The 26233-nt window shown below is 45.6% G+C and overlaps 1 protein-coding gene across 1 annotated transcript in view; it reads left to right on the plus strand.

Moving 5' to 3' along the window:
* arhgap9 (Rho GTPase activating protein 9) overlaps positions 1-26233 on the plus strand; it is a 43603-nt gene that overhangs the window by 13071 nt on the left and 4299 nt on the right. The window contains exons 5-18 of the mRNA XM_061218987.1: positions 343-402; positions 2230-2364; positions 2486-2557; positions 3297-3358; positions 5124-5211; positions 5759-5854; positions 8814-8912; positions 9243-9363; positions 11164-11286; positions 12846-12944; positions 13383-13460; positions 13911-13964; positions 15969-16103; positions 20793-20898. Coding sequence (XP_061074971.1) covers positions 343-402; positions 2230-2364; positions 2486-2557; positions 3297-3358; positions 5124-5211; positions 5759-5854; positions 8814-8912; positions 9243-9363; positions 11164-11286; positions 12846-12944; positions 13383-13460; positions 13911-13964; positions 15969-16103; positions 20793-20898 — 1328 coding nt within the window. The remainder of the gene's footprint in view (positions 1-342; positions 403-2229; positions 2365-2485; positions 2558-3296; positions 3359-5123; positions 5212-5758; positions 5855-8813; positions 8913-9242; positions 9364-11163; positions 11287-12845; positions 12945-13382; positions 13461-13910; positions 13965-15968; positions 16104-20792; positions 20899-26233) is intronic.

Below are 26233 nucleotides of genomic sequence, written 5' to 3' on the forward strand. Positions count from 1 at the left end.
TGGGTGAGATACATCTGTATTATGGTGATTGATTGAGATAAATCTGTGTGTTGCTGATTGGTTAAGATAAATATGTATGTTTGTGATTGGTTGAGATAAATCTGTGTGTTACTGATTGGTTAAGATAAATCTGTATGTTTGCGATTGGTTGAAATAAATCTGTGTATTGGTGATTGGTTAAGATAAATATGTATGTTTGTGATTGGTTGAGATAAATCTGTGTGTTGGTGTTTGGTTAAGATAAATCTGTATGTTTCTGATTGGTTGAGATACAGCTGTGTTGGTGATTGGTTGAGGTAAATTTGCATGTTGATGAGATGTTCTTGCACTTGTCTGTTGCAGCTCTCTCCTGACTTTACCGAACGTGGCCAGGATGCTGACAGTGGCTGGGAGCTGAGACTGGTGGGTTGTGGACTTTCAAACAGACAGCAGGATTAATACCAGTAGCTGGACTCCCACTGTAGGGCTGCTAGCATGGCATCATGCAAGCTGAAAAACTTCAGAATGACCTTCCCATGATCACACGGGAAGCAGAAATGATTTTGATTCTTCATTCAGCACTGAAAAAGTGGCTAAAGATTAGCCTCTCGTTGAACATGTGTGCTCTATAATCCAACACAGTACCCTACTTGACTCTTGTGATATTTTACCTTGACTACAGTAGTTCCCAGGCCAACTGAAGCGCTGTTTGTAAATGAAGGTTAAAATATGGAGAGCGATTGCTTTGGAATGTCTTCAGCCCTTTGGGTCTGAGGCTCTCATTGACCGGTAGGGGTCGTGGCATCGTTGGTGTAGCCATTGCTACAGCAAATTCTGTGTGAAGCCAAGACAGGAAGGAAGTGCTGGTTAGCCTGTGAAAGCGGGGCATTTGAGGTATGGCAGTTTGTGAGGGGGCTCAGTGCGAGATCGCAGACTGGGGGCTCAGTGCGAGATCGCAGACTGTGGAGTTTGGCACAGTCACCTCTGTGTCTTTTTTTGGCTGAGGTCGCCCAGGCGGTGGGGATGACACCGCGCCCGACCATCTGCTCTCCCTGCCGGGACTGCGACACTACATCACTGTGCGCGCCTTAGCTGTGGACACGCTAACGCCATCTTAACATCGCGTGAAATCACTCCAATTTGATGCATCTTATGAATGTATTTGAAGGGGTGTGACCTGGGTCAAATACGTAATTGTTCTGGATTCAAATACTTTTCTGTGCTCGATTAATCTGGGCCTACCTGTGTCACTAAATCCAAATGAAAGAAATAATATAAAGTGAAAATGCAGTGCGGCCCATTTAGTGTAATCACACTTTGCAAATGTAACAAAGCTATGCTGTAGTGTACAGTAGCACAGTGCTGTAGTGTACAGTAGCACAGTGCTGTAGTGTACAGTAGCACAGCACAGTGCTCTAGTGTACAGTAGCACAGTGCTGTAGTGTACAGTAGCACAGCACAGGGCTCTAGTTTACAGTAGTACAGGGCTGTAGTGTACAGTAGCACAGTGCTGTAGTGTAGTGTACAGTAGTACAGTACAGGGCTGTAGTGTACAGTATCACAGGGCTGTAGTGTAGTGTACAGTAGTACAGGGCTGTAGTGTACAGTATCACAGGGCTGTAGTGTAGTGTACAGTAGTACAGGGCTGTAGTGTACAGTAGTACAGGGCTGTAGTGTACAGTAGCACAGTACAGGGCTGTAGTGTACAGTAGCACAGCACAGGGCTCTAGTTTACAGTAGCACAGTGCTGTAGTGTACAGTAGCACAGGACTAGTGTACAGTAGTACAGTACAGGGCTGTAGTGTACAGTAGTACAGTACAGGGCTGTAGTGTACAGTATCACAGGGCTGTAGTGTACAGTAGTACAGGGCTGTAGTGTACAGTAGCACAGAAGTACAGGGCTGTGCCTCACAATAGTACAGGGCTGTGCCTCACACAATAACATTAAAACAATTATGCACATGTGAAAAATATTGGTTGTGGGATCAGAAACAGACAAATGAATTTGCTGATAGTGATTGAGTGCTTATGGGCTATATATATGTATGTATATATGTATATATATATATATATGTATGTATATATATACTTATAGGGCCCTGATGCTGAGTAGGAGTGCTGAGTGTGCCAATGCCAATGCTTCAGATGGGATGGGGGCACTTGTATTCTCTGTCCATGGTAATGGGTGTGTTCTGAGAGGCGCTGTGCGTTGTGAAGCTGTCCCTGATTGGCTGTTTCCCTGTTCCTCAGAGCATGCAGCGTGCTGCCTCATCTGACGCGCTCAGCAGCGCCTCCTATGGCTCGGGCCACGCCCCGGCCCGTAACTCCGCCCCCGCCTTCAGCCACTCCCACTCCATGATCCTGTCAGCGACGCCGGGCACCAAGGTAACGGTCGCCCGGGCAACCAGGCCCAGGGTGATGGGGGGGATCTGTGTGTCCGAATCTAACACCCTGCATGTCCCTGTCCCCCCCCCCCCCCCCCCCCCCCCCCCCCCCCGGCCAGCAGTGCAGGGACCTGCCCTGTCATGTGACCTGTGTGGACCCCCCCTCCCCCTTCAGTTCAGAGAGCAGCACCCCGGTGAGAAGATTATACACACAAACACACACACACACACACACACACACTCTCACATATGTACATAGGCATGTACACACACATAGATATGCACAAATTTACACATATATACACACACACATACACACCTATTGTCTCTGACTCACACACACAGAAACACACACACACACACTTGTGCACACACATACCCCCCGCTTACAGATTTTTTCCCCTCAGTGCAACCCTACCCTGATCTTACCCTCCAGAGCAGCAGTAGGTCAAATACCCTCACCCTTTCACCTGCTGGGAAACTGGGAGTTTACTGCTATCTGGTTATGCTTACACAAGCATCTACTCACCAATATCACCAACATTCAGTACGCATTACTGTTTTACACAATTTCACTATTTGATTAGTGACCAGTTTCAGGCATCTGCAGAAGAGATTATTAACATTCTACAGGAGTATTACTATTCCAGGGCATGATGACAATTAATTATTATAATTTATAATGGAGTACTCTGATTATGATTACAGTATGAATATTAACGCTTAATAATAATAAAGTAATAATAATAATAAACTTGCCAGGTGCAGTTGATCGAACATAGAGAACCATAAGGCGAGGTTTGCTCTTTTTGAGAGCTCAGTAAAGCGTAGAAAAGTATTTGAATCCAAAACAAAGAGGTACTGGACCCCGGTGTGGCACTGTTGGAATATTGTGATGGTTACCAGAGCAACGTGTTCTGACTGTGCTCACAGGAGCTGGAGAAGGCTGGCCTCCTGAACAAAACCAAGATTGCCGAAGGGGGCAGGAAGTTGAGGTAACTGAACTTTCGGTTCAAGTTCCTGATAATCGGGTTGTGAGGTCGTGCCCCAGTGTTTGTTTGTATTATGATTTCATAACGCAGGATCCATTTCCTAACTGAAGAAATGACTGAGACATTAAAGATGGAGGCAGTGTGTCACTGTCTGTAGGTCTGTTTATGTTCTGTGGGTCTGTTCATGTTCTGTGGGTCTGTTTATGTTTTTATGTTCAGTGGGTCTGTTTATGTTCAGTGGGTCTGTTTATGTTCTGTGGGTCTGTTTATGTTCAGTGGGTCTGTTTATGTTCTGTAGGTCTGTTCATGTTCTGTGGGTCTGTTTATGTTCAGTGGGTCTGTTTATGTTCTGTAGGTCTGTTTATGTTCAGTGGGTCTGTTTATGTTCTGTGGGTCTGTTTATGTTCAGTGGGTCTGTTTATGTTCAGTGGGTCTGTTTATGTTCTGTGGGTCTGTTTATGTTCTGTAGGTCTGTTTATGTTCTGTGGGTCTGTTTATGTTCAGTGGGTCTGTTTATGTTCTGTAGGTCTGTTCATGTTCTGTGGGTCTGTTCATGTTCTGTGGGTCTGTTTATGTTCAGTGGGTCTGTTTATGTTCTGTAGGTCTGTTTATGTTCAGTGGGTCTGTTTATGTTCTGTGGGTCTGTTTATGTTCTGTGGGTCTGTTCATGTTCTGTGGGTCTGTTTATGTTCAGTGGGTCTGTTTATGTTCTGTAGGTCTGTTTATGTTCAGTGGGTCTGTTTATGTTCTGTGGGTCTGTTTATGTTCAGTGGGTCTGTTTATGTTCAGTGGGTCTGTTTATGTTCTGTGGGTCTGTTTATGTTCAGTGGGTCTGTTTATGTTCAGTGGGTCTGTTTATGTTCTGTGGGTCTGTTTATGTTCAGTGGGTCTGTTTATGTTCTGTGGGTCTGTTTATGTTCTGTGGGTCTGTTTATGTTCAGTGGGTCTGTTTATGTTCAGTGGGTCTGTTTATGTTCTGTGGGTCTGTTTATGTTCAGTGGGTCTGTGTGTATGAGGAGTGTGTTTCTTTACCAGTGAGTGCACCACTGTGTTCTGATGTTGTGTGTTTACCAGTGTGTGTCTACATTGGGTGTTCTTACTGTGTGTGTCGGTGTGTGTGTGTGTGTGTGTGTGTGAGTGTGTCTGCATTGGGTGTTCTTACTGTGTGTGTGTGTGTGTGTCTGCATTGGGTGTTCTTACGGTGTGTGTGTGTGTGTGTGTATGTGTGTGTGTGTGTGTGAGTGTGTCTGCATTGGGTGTTCTTACGGTGTGTGTGTGTATGTGTGTGTGTGTGAGTGTGTCTGCATTGGGTGTTCTTACGGTGTGTATGTGTGTGTGAGTGTGTCTGCATTGGGTGTTCTCACGGTGTGACTGTGTGTGTGAGTGTGTGTGTCTGCATTGGGTGTTCTTACGGTGTGAGTGAGTGTGTGTGTGTGTGTGCTGGTGTGTGAGTGTGTCGGTGTGGTGCGTTCTTATGGTGTGTGTGCTGGTGTGTGAGTGTGTCGGTGTGGTGCATTCTTATGGTGTGTGTGCTGGTGTGTGAGTGTGTCGGTGCGTTGCGTTCTTATGGTGTGTGTGTGAGTGTGTTGCGTTCTTATGGTGAGTGTGTGAGTGTGTCGATGCATTGTGTTCTTATGGTGTGTGCTGGTGTGTGAGTGTGTCAGTATGGTGCATTCTCACGGTGTGTATGCTGGTGTGTGAGTGTGTCAGTATGGTGCATTCTCACGGTGTGTGTGTGTGTGTGTGTGTGTGTGCTGGTGTGTTGTAGGAAGAACTGGAACCCCTCATGGGTGGTGTTGGTGGGAAACAGCCTGGTCTTCTTCAAGGACCCCAAGTCCCAGACACCCTCCAGCTGGGTAGGACTGCAATTACATTACTAACCACAGATTGGTTTTATCAGGAAAAATATCTGTGACGACTGGTAAATAACAATAATGTTTCATTAAGCTGTGGTACCTGCTTGTGTTACTATTGAAGCCAAAAAACTAAATATTAAGTACAAATGAATATGAATCCATTCAAAAGTGATAGATTGCAAATGTTTTTCCAAAATGATAACATATAGTCACAGCCGTGTAACATAATGGTTTTGGAACAGGGCTTGCCATTCCAAGGTTGTCAGTTTGATTCCCAGACCTCCCTTGGGAAGGCACTCTGGTGCCTTGGTGATGTTGCACGTCTGTATTCCTGAGACTAACAGTGATGTTCTCCAAACAGTGATGTATGTAATGCAATAAGTATGTGCAGTAATGTTATAATATATAATTGAATTGCATCAGTAAATATTGAGCTGTGTACATTTTGGGATAAGTGTGTAAGTCACTCTGGTTATAAGTGTCAAGTGAAAAAAATAAAGTAATGTAAATTAAAGTGTGTGTGTGTGTGTGTGTGTGTGTGATGCAGAAACCTGGAAACAGCAGGCCAGAGAGCAGTGTGGATCTTAGAGGTGCAAAGCTACACTGGGCCAATGATCTGTCCAGTAAGAAGAATGTGTTCAAGGTGAGTCCACAAAAGAACACAAACACAGCACACAGTGAAATACACTCACAGATCAACCACTGTCCAGCACACAGTAAAACACACTCACAGATAACCACTGTCCAGCACATTAAACACAACACACAATAAAATACACTCAATGATAAACCACTGTCCTGCATATTAAAAATCTCTCTGTGAAATTTTGTTCCTCTTTATATGAGGGATATTGAGTGATTACAAAATAATTTCTCAAGCACTACGTTTCCTTCTCTGTCGGTAACTCCGGAAGACCGAGAGTCACACATTCATTTCTGAAACGGTTCAGTTAGCTGTTTGCCGGCCCCTTGTTGAAATCATAACTGCTTGTTCATTTAAAGAAAAATGTAGGGGCCTGAGCTTGTGGTTCATGTTAAGAATTATCCAAGGCATGCGAACACGTACAGTTGTGTTCAAAATAATAGCAGTGTGTTTAAAAACGTGAGTAAAGCTCAAAATCCTTAAAATAGTTTTTATTTTGATGCATTGGGAACACTGCACATTATATCCTAAATCAAAACTGAGTCAATTTTTTCATTACTTTACAGAAAATGAAGAAAAATGAATATTGGGCTGTTCAAAAAAATAGCAGTGTCTGCATTTTTCTTTACAAACTCAAATATTTACTGTATAAACTGAAAAATCTTCAGGATTTAGCATTCCTGTGAATCACTAAACTAATATTTAGTTGTATAACCACGGTTTCTGAGAACTGCTTCACATCTGTGTTGCATGGAATCGACCAACTTCTGGCACCTATGAACAGGTATTTCAGTCCAGGATGATTTGACAACATTCCACAATTCCTCTGCATTTCTTGGTTTTGCCTCAGAAACAGCATTTTTGATGTCACCCCACAAGTTTTCAATCGGATTAAGGTCTTGAACAATGAAGGTTTTGAACAATGTCTGGAACGACCCATTTTTCTCAGGTTTTCAGAGAGAAATGCATGCAAACATGTGCTGGCTTCATCCTTAAATAAGGGCCACCTGATTCACACCTGTTTTTTCACAGAATGAATGACCTCACTAATTGAACCCCACACTGCTATTATTTTGAACACGCCTTTTTCAATTAATTATTCAATTACACAGACTCAGGAGCAAGTGTATCATGAATGTTGGGTCTGTTGGTTTTCTATGACTCTACTACACCTACTGGTAAATTATTTGCCATGTAGTAATATATTTTCTACCAAAAACAGTGATTGATCTAGTAAGTCATGTTGGACTGCTATTATTTTGAACACAACTGTACATATGTCCATAAATATGTTTCAGGTTGCTTATTTCAGCATTTTGGTAGCATTTGGTTTTGCACAGTTGTTATGACATATTATAGAACAAGGCATCCATTGTGGGTAACTGTCTGTTTTGTTAGGATAAAAACTAGAGAATGCAATCTCAGTTTAACATTACAGTATGACACACAGACCATAAGACTGAATGAGCTTCCTTTTGCTGTTTTGTTTTTAAGATTGAATTATGAGTTATTAGTTTTGGATAAAAATGGTAGAGGAGTAGCATGTTTTGGTGTTTTGTGTTTGGAAAGAGGTTTCTGAAATGGCCACCCTTGGCTCCTGGTGTTTTGATGGGTTAGGGGCTTGTGTCTTTTAAATGTTTTGTGCTTTGGAAGAGGCTTGTAAAGTGGTCACTCTTGGTTCCTGTTTAGTTTGTTTGGTTAGGGGGTTGTGTATATAAAATGGTTAGTGGTTAAGGTAACTGACTGGGACACGCAAGGTCGGTGGTTCTAATTCCAGTGTAGCCACAATAAGATCTGCACAGCCGTTGAGCCTTTGAGCCAGGCCCTTAACCCTGCATTGCTCCAGGGGAGGATTGTCTCCTGCTTAGTCTAATCAACTGTATGTCGCTCTGGATAAGAGCGTCTGCCAAGTGCCATTAATGTAATGTAATTTTAAGTGCTAACCCATGGCCCCTGCTGTGTGTAGTTGGGTTAGGGGTTGGGGGGTTAGTTGGGTTAGGGGTTGGGGGGGTTAGTTGGGTTACGGGCTGGGGGATAGTTGGGTTAGGGGGTTGTGTATGTAAGATGTTTAGTGTTTGAGTAGAGGTTTATAACCCTGCTGTGTGTAGTTGGGTTAGGGGTTAGGGGTTAGTTGGGTTAGGGGATTGTGTATATAAGATGTTTAGTGTTTGAGTAGAGGTTTATAACCCTGCTGTGTGTAGTTGGGTTAGGGGTTAGTTGGGTTAGGGGGTTGTGTATATAAGATGTTTAGTGTTTGAGTAGAGGTTTATAACCCTGCTGTGTGTAGTTGGGTTAGGGGTTAGTTGGGTTAGGGGGTTGTGTATGTAAGATGTTTAGTGTTTGAATAGAGGTTTATAACCTTGCTGTGTGTAGTTGGGTTAGGGGGTTGTGTATGTAAGATGTTTAGTGTTTGAGTAGAGGTTTATAACCCCGCTGTGTGTAGTTGGGTTAGGGGTTAGTTGGATTAGGGGATTGTGTATGTAAGATGTTTAGTGTTTGAGTAGAGGTTTATAACCCTGCTGTGTGTAGTTGGGTTAGGGGTTAGTTGGGTTAGGGGGTTGTGTATGTAAGATGTTTAGTGTTTGAGTAGAGGTTTATAGCCCTGCTGTGTGTAGTTGGGTTGGGGGTTAGTTGGGTTAGGGGGTTGTGTATGTAAGATGTTTAGTGTTTGAGTAGAGGTTTATAACCCCGCTGTGTGTAGTTGGGTTAGGGGTTAGTTGGGTTAGGGGGTTGTGTATGTAAGATGTGTAGTGTTTGAGTAGAGGTTTATAACCCTGCTGTGTGTAGTTGGGTTAGGGGTTAGTTGGGTTAGGGGGTTGTGTATGTAAGATGTGTAGTGTTTGAGTAGAGGTTTATAACCCTGCTGTGTGTAGTTGGGTTAGGGGTTAGTTGGGTTAGGGGGTTGTGTATGTAAGATGTGTAGTGTTTGAGTAGAGGTTTATAACCCTGCTGTGTGTAGTTGCGGACAGTGACGGGGAATGAGTTCCTGCTGCAGTCGGAGACCGAGTCTGTGATTAAGGAGTGGTACAGCACCATCCAGAGCGTCATACACCGGCTGGTGAGTGTGTGTGTCTGTGTATACACGTGTGTGTGTGTGTGCGTGTGTGTGTATACATGTGTGTGTGTGTTTCAGGACCGTGATAACCACCCTGGATAACGTGTTGCTGTACTCTGTGTGTGTGTGTGTGTGTGCGTGTGTGTGTGTATGTGTGTGTGTGTGTGTGTATTTGTGTGTGTATGCGTGTGCGTGTGTGTATGTGTGTGTGTGCGTGCGTGTGTGCGTGCGTGTGTGTATACACGTGTGTGTGCGTGCGTGTGTGTTTGTGTGTGCGCATGTGTGTGTGTGCGTGTGTATACGCGTGTGTGTGCGTGTGTGTGTGTGTTTCAGGACCGTGATAACCCCCTGGATAACGTGTTGCTGTACTCTAACTCTCTGAGGCGGGCCGGCAGTGTGGAGATGCCGGATCACAGCGGGGATGAGGACGATACTCCTGGGCGCAAGCCTTCTCGTGAGTCTCTCCCACATCCACCCCTCTGTGTCCCACATCCACCCCTCTCTGTGTCCCACATCCACCCCTCTGTGTCCCACATCCACCCCTCTCTGTGTCCCACATCCACCCCTCTGTGTCCCACATCCACCCCTCTCTGTGTCCCACATCCACCCCTCTGTGTCCCACATCCACCCCTCTCACCCCTCTGTGTCCCACATCCACCCCTCTGTGTCCCACATCCACCCCTCTCACCCCTCTGTGTCCCACATCCACCCCTCTCTGTGTCCCACATCCACCCCTCTGTGTCCCACATCCACCCCTCTGTGTCCCACATCCACCCCTCTGTGTCCCACATCCACCCCTCTGTGTCCCACATCCACCCCTCTCTGTGTCCCACATCCACCCCTCTGTGTCCCACATCCACCCCTCTGTGTCCCACATCCACCCCTCTGTGTCCCACATCCACCCCTCTCTGTCGATCTCAACATTGAACTTGTTCTTTATATTGTATGTAAATCCTGGCAGGACACAGGGCATGTTTATGTGGACTGCACATGGGGCAGGTAACCATAACCGTGTGGTTGCAGGTTTGAATCCCAGTGGGGGTGGGGCTCTGCCAGTAGCCCCCCGGGCACGGCAGTATGCTCCTATAGAGCATCACGGGATGGATGATTCTCATGAGGATGTTGATTTTATAGACTTTTAGTTTGATTGCATGGAAAGCCCTGTGGGCCTTTTTTATGCATTCACTACCAGGGCAAAGCTCCCTGTTGGAGCCAAAATAGCTTTATCTTATTATTTGTGAAAAACATCATATTTTTGAGTTGTAGTTTGGCCCATCTGAGATATAAACAATACCAGCTTTTTTTTGGCCATTGAAAGTGGGTCCCGCCCAACATAAGGACACGAGATGGAATTTAGGGAAGTGTTTTTTTTTAGGAAGTGTTTTTTTGGTTTGATGAGTTGAATCCTGAGGGGTGTGGGGCGACACACAAGGCGGCACACGCCAAGATAGTTTTCTGTTTTTTGATACAGACAGTAGGCCTACATATAGGATACTGACTCGACTACACAGATACCGACCGTAACATTAACATTTTTAAGAGCATTTTCATTCATTGGATATTGGATACAGATTATGGATGATGAAGAGAAGCAGCAGGCAGGGGCGTTACACCCATTCATGCATGATAGCCACATGCACTGATGCACTAATCTAACCAAGGTAGTCAAGCTTCGTGTTCTTGGGCAGCGCTTCCTATTGTTAAGACATACCTCTTCTTTTGGAAGATCATAATCTTTGTCTTTTTCAAATGTACTGTTAGGGCCCAGTTCTGGAAGTATTGCTCCAGCAAATACAAGTTCTGCTGTAATTCCTGTTCAGTGGTTCACCTTCCCCCCTTTTCCCTCTCTCCCTCCCTTCTTTTCTCACTCTCGCTCTGCCCCGCTCTCTCTCTCTCCCTCTCTCTATCCCTCCCCCCTCCTTCTCTCTCTCTCTCCCTCTCTCTCTACCTCTCTCTCCCTCTCTCTCTCTCCCTCTCCCTCTCTCTCTGTCTCTCTCTCCCTCCCCCCTCCCCCCTCCCCCTCCTTCTCTCTCTCTCACTCTCCCTCCCTCTCTCCCTCCCTCTCACTCTCCCTCCCTCTCCCTCTCTCTCCCTCTCTCCCTCTCTCTCCCTCCCTCTCCCTCTCTCTCCCTCCCTCTCTCTCCCTCTCTCTCTCTCTCTCACTCCCTCTCCCTCTCTCTCCCTCTCTCCCTCTATCCCTCCCTCTCACTCTCCCTCCCTCTCTCTCTCCCTCTCTCTCTCTCTCTCTGTGCAGTGGTCCCTCGCTCCAGCTCCAGTCTGGAGAGCTCGGAGAAAAAGAGGGTACGGAGCCGTCTGAAGAAGCTCATTCTGAAGAGGCCTCCTCTGCAGGCTCTGCAGGCGAAAGGGCTTATCAAGGGTGAGCTGCTCTCAGCCAATCACAGCTTCTCCAGGACGACTATCTACCAATCACAGTCTCACGCTGCTTACTCTCATCCAATCAGTATCACACTGCTTACTCTCAGCCAATCACAGTCTCACATTGCCTACTCTCAGCCAATCACAGTCTCGCACTGCTTACTCTCAGCCAATTACAGTCTCACACTGCTTACTCTCAGCCAATCACACCCTAAACATCTGTGTGTGTGTGTGCGTGTGTGTGTGTGTGTGTGTGTGTGCGTGCGTGTGTTCGTGCGGCGTGCTTGCGTGCGTGCGTGTGTGTGTGTGTGTGCGTGTCCACACATTCCCAGGAAATGCAATCACCACTAGATCCATTGCACAATCCTGTCCCATGTTCCAAAAACAACTATGACAAGAATTAATTTTTTCACCTCTTTACACCCACCAGTCCATTTGAACATTCCCAACACACAGATCTATTACTGAATCAGTCATGCAGCTAAAACACACACACATCTGTTACTGAATCAGTAATGTAGCTAAAACACACACATATATTACTGAATCAGTAATGTAGCTAAAACACACACATCTATTACTGAATCAGTAATGTAGCTAAAACACACACATCTATTACTGAATCAGTAATGCAGCTAAAACACACACGCATATATTACTGAATCAGTCATGCAGCTAAAACACACACACACATATTACTGAATCAGTCATGCAGCTAAAACACACACACATATATTACTGAATCAGTCATGCAGCTAAAACACACACACATCTATTACTGAATCAGTCATGCAGCTAAAACACACACACACATATTACTGAATCAGTCATGCAGCTAAAACACACACACACATATTACTGAATCAGTCATGCAGCTAAAACACACACACATATATTACTGAATCAGTCATGCAGCTAAAACACACACACATCTATTACTGAATCAGTCATGCAGCTAAAACACACACACACATTACTGAATCAGTCATGCAGCTGAAACACACACACATCTATTACTGAATCAGTCATGCAGCTAAAACACACACACATATTACTGAATCAGTCATGCAGCTAAAACACACACACATATATTACTGAATCAGTCATGCAGCTAAAACACACACACATATTACTGAATCAGTCATGCAGCTAAAACACACACACATATATTACTGAATCAGTCATGCAGCTAAAACACACACACATCTATTACCGAATCAGTCATGCAGCTAAAACACACACACACATATTACTGAATCAGTCATGCAGCTAAAACACACACACACATATTACTGAATCAGTCATGCAGCTAAAACACACACACACATATTACTGAATCAGTCATGCAGCTAAAACACACACACACATATTACTGAATCAGTCATGCAGCTAAAACCCCCCTCTTCTGCTCTTTAATTTCCAATACATTGAAAACTAGAATGTCTGAATTTGGCCCCAAAATATCTGCTTGTCTTTTAAACATTGTTTTTTATTCCTGTATAAGTACACAGAAATGGAAATGAAGTGGTGGGGTTTGTGTGGTGTGATCTCTGAGCACAGACCAGGTGTTTGGGTGCCGTTTGGAGACCCTGTGTGAGAGGGAGAAGAGCACTGTCCCGCGCTTCGTCAGGATGTGCACGGAGGCTGTGGAGAGGAGAGGTGAGGCTCTCGCTGTCCCGTCCTGCTCCATGCACAGGAGGGGTTTAGTCCCTTATTTACCCAGGACTGCCAGAGAGGGGCAAGAGAGAACAAGGATGAAGCCCTTGGAGCAGTTTTTGGGTTAAGGCCCTTACTCAACGTGCCCAACAGCAGGGATGTTTTTTCATTTACCACTAAGCTTAAGCCTTTAAGGCAGGGATCATCAACTCTGGCCCTCCAATAGAAATCCAGCCCTGGTAATTAGTGCTACTGATTGGCCACAACATTCTCATGCTGATGTAACAGTCACTACTGGTAACTGAAAGCACTGAGTTCTAGAGCACTGACTTTGAATTTTGAAGAAAAACATTCCAATAAAGATACTGGGCTAAAACGGAAAGCTTTTCGGATACGATCAGACATCCCTGCGGTAACCACGGTGATGACTGTGCGTTCCAGGCCTGGAGACGGATGGGATCTATCGAGTGAGCGGGAATCTGGCCGTCATTCAGAAGCTGCGCTTCATGGTGGACCACGGTGAGATGACATATACACAGTATAAGAGGGAAAAGAGGGTTTAACAGACACTGCAGCTGTGTTTAGTCACGTATACTTGCATACCAGCTAGTCCTCATAACAAGTGCGGTCACCATTTTGTTTGTCATAAGTGCATTCCGAACCACAAGTATATAAATTTGAAGTACATACCAACATCCCTGAATTTACACTTCGGCACTTCATAAGACCCAGAATTTCAGGGATATATCAATGCACCATTCATTCCCAGTGAATTTCACTGAAAGTAACAGCCACCAATTTTCAAAATGTACTTGCACTCTTGTATACCATGAAACATGTACTAGCTAGTGTACGTATTATCTAGATTGCAAGTGCAAAGAACGCAAGCGTATTTGACAAACTGCACTTTGTTCCCCCCTGGTGGCGGTGAGCAGAATTGCATGTGTAAACACCTGTGGGTTCTTGCAGAGAGAGCGGTGACCAGCGATGGACGATATCTCTTCCCCAAGGAGCTGGTGCAAGGTAGAGGCAGACAGACAGACAGCCAGAGAGTGCTCTGCTTGGGCCTGAAAACACTGCCTATCTGTGTCTATCGCAAACCTGCACACACCTGTGTCTATAGCAAACCTGCACACACCTGTGTCTATAGCAAACCTGCACGCACATGTGTCTATCAAACTGAGGCCAAATAGTGAATTCACATACAATGAGCCTTTGTGCTGGTTTCTTTTCCTTTTTTTTTTACAAAAAGACAACTTCCCCAATTATGAAAACAAAAATTATTCATTGTATAGTGTCTTCTGCATTGCATTTAATCTTTTTGTTAGAGTTCAAGCCCTTTTGTCTCTCTTGTTCTTGTAAAGGACTTTGAGGAGTGTTCTTTGAATCTACAGTAATCATTCTTATGACTATATTGGTAACATATTGACCTGAAGATTATCTTGGAGTTGCAGAAATAGTCTATTTGACCCAATTTTGATGCTAACACACACCAAAAGTTACGCTTGCTGTCCGCAATATGTGGTGTTCGTTCTCACGATACTGCATTCGCTGTTTGCTTTGGAAACTTGTTCTGCAAAATGCTCTCCTTCTTAACCACCGTTCTTTCCTACACTGGTGATGTGGTCAATGCTCAGTGTGCAGTGTGGTGCCTGTTTTACGCTGCTGAAAGTTCATCTGGAACTGAAATCTTCTGCCTGCTTAACTCAAGCTTCTCAACATGAGACGTCCACAGGTGGAGAGGGAATCCTGAAATCACTTTACAATAAGGTGGAATGAAGTGGCATTTCAGTGAAGTGCCATAAACTAAAGTAGTCGACTAACCTCTGAGAAGTTCATTCGTACAGCTTTGTTCAAGCATTAATTCAATGTTCAATGGTTTATGAAAGAACAATACCAAATTCTGTCCTAGAGGGCGGTATAAGCACTTTTTATGTTGCTTTCATGATAAAAAAGGACTACACACAGTTGGCTTCAGTATCACCCATAGAGGGAGAAATTCATTTAGCAGGGGTAAATACCACAGTATTTGTTTTCTTTGGTTCTTTAATTATCACTCTTTACAAAATAGTGGCTCCTTCAGTGGACAAGCCTGCAGTTCTTTTATTATTGTTATTTGCACACAAATAACAATAAAATTTAAAAAAGGTAAATCCCCTGGAAATGTAACATCAGCTGAAAACCAAAGATTTGGTATTTTCATCACTGTTATGGGGTGAAACTTTAATGTGTTCTGATTGGGTGGGGTTACAGGCTTGTGAGGACTTTAGCGTGTTCTGATTGGGTGGGATTACAGGCTTGTGAGGACTTTAGCGTGTTCTGATTGGGTGGAGTTACAGGCTTGTGAGGACTTTAGCGTGTTCTGGTTGGGTGGAGTTACAGGCTGTGCAGCTCTGATTGGTTGAACGCAGTCAGAGCGCAGTCAGGTGACCCTCCGGGAAGGCTGAGAAATCGAGCATAGGTGTGTGTATGCGTGTGTGTGTGTGTATTTCTGTTTGGCGTGTTTCTCTGATGCTATTTCTCCCTCTCTTCCTCTTTCTCAGCAGTGTTCCTTCTGGTTGCGGCTCCATGTGTGGCTGTTGCTTGTCTTTTTTTGAGTTGTTGAGAAATTTCACTGATTATTTGTTCTCTCTCTTTCTCTTGTCCCCCTTCAATCTTCCACCTTCAACTTTCAATCTTCCCACTATCCTTCTACTCTCTTCTTTTATCCTTCTACTCTTCTTTTATCCTTCTACTCTCTTCTTTTATCCTTCTACTCTCTTCTTTTATTTCTCTTCTTCCGGTTTATTTTTAATCCATCCTGTCCGTCAATTTTTCTCTTCCTCCATTCTCTCTGACTCCTGTCTGGCCCTCTCCGTCTCTCCCTCTCTCCCCCTCCCCCTCCCCCTCTCTCTCTCCCTCCCTCTCCCCCTCTCTCCCTCTCTCCCCCTCCCCCTCTCTCTCTCCCTCCCTCTCCCTCTCTCTCCCTCTCTCCCTCTCTCTCTCCCTCCCTCTCCCCCTTCCTCCCCCTCTCCCTCTCTCTCTCAGAGGAGAAGCTGGATCTGGAGGACAGTCAGTGGGAGGATGTTCATGTCATCACGGGGGCACTCAAGCTCTTTTTCCGTGAGCTTCCAGAACCACTGGTGCCATACGGATTCTTCACTGACATCGTGGAGACCGTCAGTGAGTATGTGTGTGTGTGTGTGTGTGTGTAGTGTGTGTATGTGAGTGTATGAGTGTGTATGAGTGTGTGTGTGTGTGGTGTGTGTGTAGTGTGTGCGTGTGAGTGTATGAGTGTGTATGAGTGAATGTGTGTGTGTGGTGTGTGTAGTGTGTGCGTTTGAGTGTATGAGTGTGTATGAGTGAGTGTGTGTGTGTGTGTGGTGTGTGTGTAGTGTGTGCGTTTGAGTGTATGAGTGTGTATGAGTGAGTGTGTGTGTGTGTGTGTGTGTGTGTGTGTGGTGTGTGTAGTGTGTGCGTGTTAGTGTATGAGTGTGTATGAGTGAATGTGTGTGTGTGGTGTGTGTAGTGTGTGTGTGGTGTGTGTGTAGTGTGTGAGTGTATGAGTGTGTATGAGTGAATGTGTGTGTGTGGTGTGTGTGTAGTGTGTGCGTGTGAGTGTATGAGTGTATGAGTGAATGTGTGTGTGTGGTGTGTGTAGTGTGTGCGTTTGAGTGTATGAGTGTGTATGAGTGAATGTGTGTGTGTGGTGTGTGTAGTGTGTGCGTTTGAGTGTATGAGTGTGTATGAGTGAGTGTGTGTGTGTGTGTGGTGTGTGTGTGTAGTGTGTGCGTTTGAGTGTATGAGTGTGTATGAGTGAGTGTGTGTGTGTGTGTGTGTGTAGTGTGTGTGTGTGAGTGTATGAGTGTGTATGAGTGAATGTGTGTGTGTGGTGTGTGTGTAGTGTGTGAGTGTATGAGTGTGAATGAGTGAATGTGTGTGTGTGGTGTGTGTGTGTAGTGTGTGTGTGTGTGAGTGTATGAGTGTGTATGAGTGAATGTGTGTGTGTGGTGTGTGTGTAGTGTGTGCGTGTGAGTGTATGAGTGTGTATGAGTGAATGTGTGTGTGTGGTGTGTGTGTAGTGTGTGTGTGTGAGTGTATGAGTGTGTATGAGTGAATGTGTGTGTGTAGTGTGTGCGTTTGAGTGTATGAGTGTGTATGAGTGAGTGTGTGTTTGGTCTGTGTAGTGTGTGCGTTTGAGTGTGTATGAGTGAGTGTGTGTGTGTGTGTGTGTGGTGTGTGTGTATGAGTGTGTATGAGTGAATGTGTGTGTGTGGTGTGTGTAGTGTGTGCGTTTGAGTGTATGAGTGTGTATGAGTGAATGTGTGTGTGTGGTGTGTGTAGTGTGTGCGTTTGAGTGTATGAGTGTGTATGAGTGAGTGTGTGTGTGTGTGTGGTGTGTGTGTAGTGTGTATGAGTGTGTGTGTAGTGTGTGCGTGTGAGTGTATGAGTGTGTATGAGTGAATGTGTGTGTGTGGTGTGTGTAGTGTGTGCGTTTGAGTGTATGAGTGTGTATGAGTGAGTGTGTGTGTGGTGTGTGTGTAGTGTGTATGAGTGTGTGTGTAGTGTGTGAGTGTATGAGTGTGTATGAGTGAATGTGTGTGTGTGGTGTGTGTAGTGTGTGCGTTTGAGTGTATGAGTGTGTATGAGTGAGTGTGTGTGTGTGTGTGTGTGTGTGGTGTGTGTGTAGTGTGTATGAGTGTGTGTGTAGTGTGTGAGTGTATGAGTGTGTATGAGTGAGTGTGTGTGTGAGTGAGCGTGTGTAGTGTGTGTGTGTGTGTGTGAGTGTGTGTGTGTGAGTGTGTGTAGTGTGTAGTGTGTGTGTGTGTGTGTGAGTGTGTGTGTGTGAGTGTGTGTAGTGTGTGTGTGTGTGTGTGTGTGTGTGTGTGTGTATGTGAGTGTGTGTAGTGTGTAGTGTGTGTGTGTGTGTGTGTAGTGTGTGTGTGTGTGTGAGTGTGTGTAGTGTGTAGTGTGTAGTGTGTGTGTGTGTGTGTGTGATACTGGAATCGTTTCCTGGGGGGCAGGTTTGTTTTTAGCACTGTTGGGCAGACTGAGTCTCAGTCACTATGTCCCACAAAGCGCTGTGAGCCCCCATGATTGTTGGGGTAACAGTTCTGGATTTCATGCCATCTTATGCTCTTAATTGCTTAATTAAACCAAATAATTAGAATAATCTGAGATGTATCATCTAAAACAGGGCTGCCCAGTTCCTGGAGATCTACTGTCCTCTTAGTTTTCATTACAACTCTAATTTGGCACACCTGATTCTACTAATTAGCAGCTCAGTGAGATCTCTAGCTGTTGAATGAGGTGTGCTTTGTTCGGGTTGGAGTGGAAACGTACAGGATGGTAGATCACCAGGAACAGGGATGGCAACTGAAGATCATTCTGGTGACCCTAAATGGAGTGAACCTTAATGTATGTACACTACGCAGATAATTATTTTATATAACTAAGTTGGAAATGAAAACCAGAAATGGATCCAGCCTACTTGGAATGGGGTTAACCATTGCTGCATTTTCACTTGATCTTATGTGTATTAAATGCGTAAATTATGTGTGTAGGCATTTTTAAAATCACCGTCTGTGTAGCTGTAACCTCTCAAAACAAAAACGTCCAGTGACCTGCAGGATGACCTACAGATTTTGACAAAGAGAGACAGACAGTGGAGGACAAGGCAGCCGAAGCAGACAGCTTTCTAGCAGCTTATTGTTGGCTATTTGAATGGGTACTCCACGAGGTGTAAGAGTCGTGCTGCCATCGTGTGTAGTCTCTACAGCACATCAAAGATACCCTTCTCCCAATGGTCAATATCTTTGATTTCTGGACATAACGCTAAGCTGTCAGAGCTGCTAGAAAGCGGTTAGCTTCGGCTGCCGCGTCCTCCACTGTCTGTCTCTCGCTCATGCAATTCTTCCTCTGTATATTCCAGCTCAAAACTAAGGTTGTATTTATTCATTCTTCATCGAAAATCTCGTCCTCTAAGGGCATGACTCCACTGCAGCCATCGGATGCTGAGGGAACGACTCCACTGTAATTAACGAGAGGCTCCACTGTAATTAACGAGAGGCTCCACTGTAATTAACGAGAGGCTCCACTGTATAGTGAATTGATTTTCATGAGAAATGTAGTTTTGCTTGTGTTTTCTTATAACTCCATACAAATTATAAAGTGGGCGGCTAAAATTAGCTTGTTACAACTGAACCAGAGCATCGTTGCTGAATCGAATGAGTGAAGTTGACATCCAGTGTAAAGTGAGCTAGCAAAACACAACAGTAGGCTGTCAGATTTATTGATGATGGCGATGGCTGCAATGGAGCCGGTAGAATGTCAACATGACGGCTGATGGCGATAGCTGACATTGAGGGCTGCGGTGGAGCCGTGCCGGACACAGAAACAGCTCTGTAGGAGGGCTAAAGCTGGGTGAGGAGCCGCCAAACTCTGCTTCCAAGGTCAGGTTGCTGAAGACAGTTTAAAGTCAGAAGTCATACGCCATGGCAAGACTGAGCACAGCAACAAGACACAAGGTAGTTATACTGCATCAGCAAGGTCTCTCCCAGGCAGAAATTTCAAGGCAGACAGGGGTTTTCAGATGTGCTGTCCAAGCTCTGTTGAAGAAGCACAAAGAAACGGGCAACGTTGAGGACCGTAGACGCAGTGGTCAGCCAAGGATTGCAGCAGATGAACGACACATCATGCTTACTTCCCTTCGCAATTGGAAGATGTCCAGCAGGGCCATCAGCTCAGAATTGGCAGAAACCAGTGGGACCCAGGTACACCCATCTACTGTGCGTAGTCTGGTCAGAAGTGGAAGAATTGCGGCCAAAAAGCCATACCTCCGACGTGGAAACAATGCCAAGCGACTCAACTATGCATGAAAACACAGGAACTGGGGTGCAAAAAAATGGCAGCAGGTTCTCTGGACTGATGAGTCAAAATATAAACTATTTGGCTGTAGCAGAAGGCAGTTTGTTCGCCGAAGGGTTGGAGAGCGGTACAAGAATGAGTGTCTGCAGGCAACAGTGAAGCATGGTGGAGGTTCCTTGCAAGTTTGGGGCTGCATTTCTGCAAATGGAGTTGGGGATTTGGTCAGAATTTATGGTCTCCTCAGTGCTGAGAAGTACAGGCAGATACTTATCCATCATGCAATACCATCAGGGAGGCATCTCATTGGCCCCAAATTTATTCTGCAGCAGGACAGCGACCCCAAACATACAGCCAATTTCATTAAGAACTATCTTCAGCGTAAAGAAGAACAAGGAGTCCTGGAAGTGATGGTATAGCCCCCACAGAGCCCTGATCTCAACATCATTGAGTCTGTCTGGGATTACATGAAGAGACAGAGGCATTTGAGGCTGCCTAAATCCAAGTTCCTTCAAAAACTGTGTGCAAGTATACCTAGAAGAATTGATGCTGTTTTGAAGGCAAAGGGTGGTCACACCAAATATTGATTTGATTTAGATTTTTCTTCTGTTCATTCACTTCTTCTGTTCATGCATTTTGTTAATTGATCAAATAAAACTTAACATTTCTATTTTTGAAAGCATTCTTATTTTACAGCATTTTTTCACACCTGCCTAAAACTTTTGCGCAGTACTGCATCTCGATGCGTTTGAGCGCCCATTACCTTCTGGGTAACACAGGCTGGAGATTCAAGCCACCACGTTAAGTGACATCACTGGAAGTGTTGTCAGACAAAGTTTTAAGAAGTTTTGCCCCATATTTAGGAAACGGCTACACTGACGGTGATTTTAAAATTGCCTACACATAATTTAAGCATTTAATCCAAATAATCTCAACTGAAACAAGCGTAAGAACGGAGAAAAAACGGAGTTAGTCAAATGTTACCGTGTGTGTGTTCTTGTGCTGCAGAGATGACCGACTACCTGGACAAAGTGGACCGTCTGAAATGCCTGGTTCTGAACCTGCCGCCGCCCAACCACAACACTATGAGGTTCATGTTCAGCCACCTGAAACGGTACGAGCATCTGGGCCCTTTACTCACCCGTTACTCACCCGCACCACGGTGTCTGACTCTTCAGAAGCGCTGCTTCTCAGCGCGGTGTCTGACTCTTCAGAAGCGCTGCTTCTCAGCGCGGTGTCTGACTCTTCAGAAGCGCTGCTTCTCAGCGCGGTGTCTGACTCTTCAGAAGCGCTGCTTCTCAGCGCGGTGTCTGACTCTTCAGAAGCGCTGCTTCTCAGCGCGGTGTCTGACTCTTCAGAAGCGCTGCTTCTCAGCGCGGTGTCTGACTCTTCAGAAGCGCTGCTTCTCAGCGCGGTGTCTGACTCTTCAGAAGCGCTGCTTCTCAGCGCGGTGTCTGACTCTTCAGAAGCACTGCTTCTCAGCGCGGTGTCTGACTCTTCAGAAGCGCTGCTTCTCACCGCGGTGTCTGACTCTTCAGAAGCGCTGCTTCTCAGCGTGGTGTCTGACTCTTCAGAAGCACTGCTTCTCAGCACGGTGTCTGGCTCTTCAGCGGTGTCTGACTCTTCAGAAGCGCTGCTTCTCAGCGCGGTGTCTGACTCTTCAGAAGCGCTGCTTCTCAGCGCGGTGTCTGACTCTTCAGCGGTGTCTGACTCTTCAGAAGCGCTGCTTCTCAGCGCGGTGTCTGACTCTTCAGAAGCGCTGCTTCTCAGCGCGGTGTCTGACTCTTCAGTCGCTTCCTGTAGCCTGACTGTTATGCTCCGTTCCCAGAGCAGCTCAACGCTGGGTTTCGGTGTTTCAGCATTTAAAGCATCACTGAATCACTGGCCAGCTTGTTTCAAACCGTGTTTCCAAATTAAATAGATTCCAAATAAAAATTGCAAAAGCCCTCCAGGACTGGAGTTAAAAACACAGAGTCAAGTACATAATTGTTTCATTTAAATACTTTTCTATGTTTTACTGAGCTTGTCTGGTGTATTGTAACCTATGGAATACTGTCAAAAGTGCAAACCCCACCTTCTGGTCTTCTTGGTTTGCTGAATTGCACCAGGCAAGATCAACCGAGCACTGAAAATGTTTGAATCCAAAACAATTATGCATTTTACTCAGGTCTACTACAGACACAGCGACCCTCCAGGCCTGGAGTGTGAGATGCATGATCCAGACCCCAGAAACCAGGCATAATTGACTGCTTTAACCAATTAAGTCTCATCAGGATTTTTATGATCTTCTCGACCTGCTCAGAAAAACTATGCAGAATGCTCTTTTTTGGTGATTTGTCCAGTGCTATGGCTGTGGCTGGTGCAGTTGGTATCACAATGGAACCTCAATAATCTGTATCCATTCAAAAACAGAAAATATTTTCAGTGAGAATAAAAACTTCCACTTTCACTGTGTTTGGGCTTCTGTGAATTTGCTTGGAGTAATTCAGACTCTTGAAAAACTAATCCCAAAGGGGAGGCACCAGGATTTATACCAGTAGTCAAAATAGTTACCATTTTATTTAGGGTATGTAATTTTCAAGCTTGTGTCAAGAAACGGGGCGATACTTAATTGATCAATTAAGTGCTGAGTAACAACTAACTGAGTCCCTGTAGCCCTTCAGGACCCAGGGAGAGAGAGCCCCTGATTCAGTCAGGACCCAGGGAGAGAGAGCCCCTGATTCAGTCAGGACCCAGGGCGAGAGAGCCCCTGATTCAGTCAGGACCCAGGGCGAGAGAGCCCCTGATTCAGTCAGGACCCAGGGCGAGAGAGCCCCTGATTCAGTCAGGACCCAGGGAGAGAGAGCCCCTGATTCAGTCAGGACCCAGGGAGAGAGAGCCCCTGATTCAGTCAGGACCCAGGGCGAGAGAGCCCCTGATTCAGTCAGGACCCAGGGAGAGAGAGCCCCTGATTCAGTCAGGACCCAGGGCGAGAGAGCCCCTGATTCAGTCAGGACCCAGGGCGAGAGAGCCCCTGATTCAGTCAGGACCCAGGGCGAGAGAGCCCCTGATTCAGTCAGGACCCAGGGAGAGAGAGCCCCTGATTCAGTCAGGACCCAGGGCGAGAGAGCCCCTGATTCAGTCAGGACCCAGGGAGAGAGAGCCCCTGATTCAGTCAGAACCCAGGGCGAGAGAGCCCCTGATTCAGTCAGGACCCAGGGAGAGAGAGCCCCTGATTCAGTCAGGACCCAGGGAGAGAGAGCCCCTGATTCAGTCAGGACCCAGGGCGAGAGAGCCCCTGATTCAGTCAGGACCCAGGGAGAGAGAGCCCCTGATTCAGTCAGGACCCAGGGCGAGAGAGCCCCTGATTCAGTCAGGACCCAGGGCGAGAGAGCCCCTGATTCAGTCAGGACCCAGGGCGAGAGAGCCCCTGATGGTTATCATTGTGATAATGGCAATAATCTTGTTACAAGATAAATTGTTATTCACTATATGTTCACTCTGTGCATTAACATCCATTCAGTAAATCTTAAATAGTTTACTGTAAGAAAATGACAAAGAAATCAGACCTATTCTGATGTAAAATAGATTCTTGATGTGCTCTGTTTGTCTTCAATATTGAAATATTTTAGAAAAAAAACAAGAAGTAAAGCACGTGTGCATGTTTTCCTGCTCAGCGGCAGTGAGAGGCAGAAAACAGTTGAGAATATGTTTTAAAGACGATAATCACATGCATGACCGAGCTGTTATGTGATGCTCAGTGCGGACAGTTAGTGGGCAGGTTTCTGCACTGACAAAAACAGGTGCCTGGTTGTGGAACTTTTAATAACGTTCACAAATTATTATTACCACATTTTGAAATCTCGTCCCACTATTTTGCATGTTGTTGAAATAAGAAATGACTTTTACCCCTATAATTAGCACTGACATTAAATATTTAAAACACATGTATGTAATTCCGGACGCAAATGGAAGATGACGATCGCAATTTTTCAATTTTGCAGCAGAATATGCCATGCTCAGTGTGGCCACTAGAGGGAGCCAGATCATCAGCGCTGTGTGTTTGTGCTTGGGGACGCCTGGGGAAGGGGGGAGGTCAGCCAGGTGAATGATGGAGTGAATGAGAAAAGAAGGGAGGGAGATGGGATGGACGCACATTGGGGGTTCCTGCATGGCGGACCCTACTGAATGGGGAACAGTGCAGAGGTGTGGGGTCACTGAGCGTGTGGGTCTCTCTCTTTCTCTCTCCCTAACTTTCTCTCCCTCTCCGTCTCTCTCCCTCTCTCTCTCTCTCTCTCCCCGTCTCTCTCCCCCTCTCTCTCCCTCTCTCTCCCCCTCTCTCTTTCTCTCTCTTTCTCTCTCTCCCCCTCTCTCCGTCTCTCTCTCTCTCCCTCTCTCCGTCTCTCCCTCTCTCTGTGGCTTGTCTGCTGGAATCAAGTGCCAGCATCGCTCCGCCACCGCAGGAGCCTCCCTCTCTCTTTTTCATCCCTCTCTCTTTCTCTCCCTCTGTTTTTAATGTGGAAGGTCTGAGCCATTGCTGGCTGCTCTTGTGGTTTTTGGTGGGAATGGCATTTTAGAGGAATGTCTCATACTGCTTCAACCCCTTCCTGCGTCCACACTCACACACACGCACACACACTTACACGCGCACACACACACACACACTCACAAACACACACACACACACACTCACAAACACACACACACACACTTACACGCGCACACACACACACACATACACACTCACAAACACACACACACACGCGCACACACACACACTCGCATGCACGCACGCACACACACTCACTCACACACACTCACACACTCACTCACTCACTCACTCACACACTCACAAACACACACACTCACACACACACTCACACACATACACACACACACTCACATACACAGACACTCACACACACACGCACACGCACACTCACAAACACACTTACACGCGCACATACACACACACTCACGCACACACTCACACACTCGCACACATACACACACACACACTCGCATGCACGCACACACACTCACACACACACACTCACACACTCACTCACTCACACACACACTCACACACACACACACACACTCACTCACTCACTCACACTCACTCACTCACTCACTCACTCACTCACTCACTCACTCACTCACTCACACACACACTCACTCACTCACTCACTCACTCACTCACACACTCACACACTCACAAACACACACACTCACACACACACTCACACACATACACACACACACTCACACACACATACACAGACACTCACACACACACACACACGCACACTCACAAACACACTTACACGCGCACACACACATACACACACACTCACGCACACACTCACACACTCGCACACATACACACACACACACTCGCATGCACACACTCACACACACACACTCACACACTCACTCACTCACACACACACTCACACACATACACACACACACTCACACACACATACACAGACACTCACACACACACACACACGCACACTCACAAACACACTTACACGCGCACACACACATACACACACACTCACGCACACACTCACACACTCGCACACATACACACACACACACTCGCATGCACGCACACACACTCACACACTCACTCACACACACACTCACACACACACACACACACTCACTCACTCACTCACTCACTCACACTCACTCACTCACTCACTCACTCACTCACTCACTCACACACACTTACACTCAAACATGCACACACGCACGCACACACTAACACTCACATACACACACACTTACACTCAAATACACACAAACATGCACACACACACACAGACAGACACACACTCACACGCACACACACGCATAGAGTTGTGTTCAAATAAATAGCAGTGCTTTAAAAAATGTTTTATAAACTGCAAATTTTTTTTATGTAGTGGAAACATTACACATTCAATTCCAAATCAAAGCATAAGCAAAGTCTGTGTTATTCTTTTACAGGAAGCAAAGAAAAGGAATATTAATCTGTTCAAAAAAATGTTGACAATTTTATCTTAAAACTCTTCAAACTGTATAAAGTTAAGACAATTTTTTCAAGATTTAACTTCACTTTATTACTGAACTAATATATAGTTGCATAACCATTGTTTTTGGTAACTGCTGCGCATCTGTGTTGCATCAAGTCAACCAACTTCTGGCACCTCGAAACAGGTATTTCAGCGCAGGATAAAAAAAAAATAAAAAAAAGTTCTTGTGAATTTTTGGGTTTTGCTTCAGAAATTGCATTTTTTATGTCACCCCACAGATTTTCAATGGGGATGAGGTCGGGGGATTGAGCTGGCCACTCCATTACCTCAATCCTTTTGTCTGGAACCAAGATGTTGCTCGCTTACTCGTGTGTTGGCGGTCATTGTCTTGTTGAAACACCCATTTCAGGGGAATTTCCTCTTCAGCATACGGCAACATAAATT

This window comes from Conger conger, chromosome 14, assembly GCF_963514075.1.
Source record: "Conger conger chromosome 14, fConCon1.1, whole genome shotgun sequence".
In the NCBI taxonomy this organism is placed as follows: Eukaryota; Metazoa; Chordata; class Actinopteri; order Anguilliformes; family Congridae; genus Conger; species Conger conger.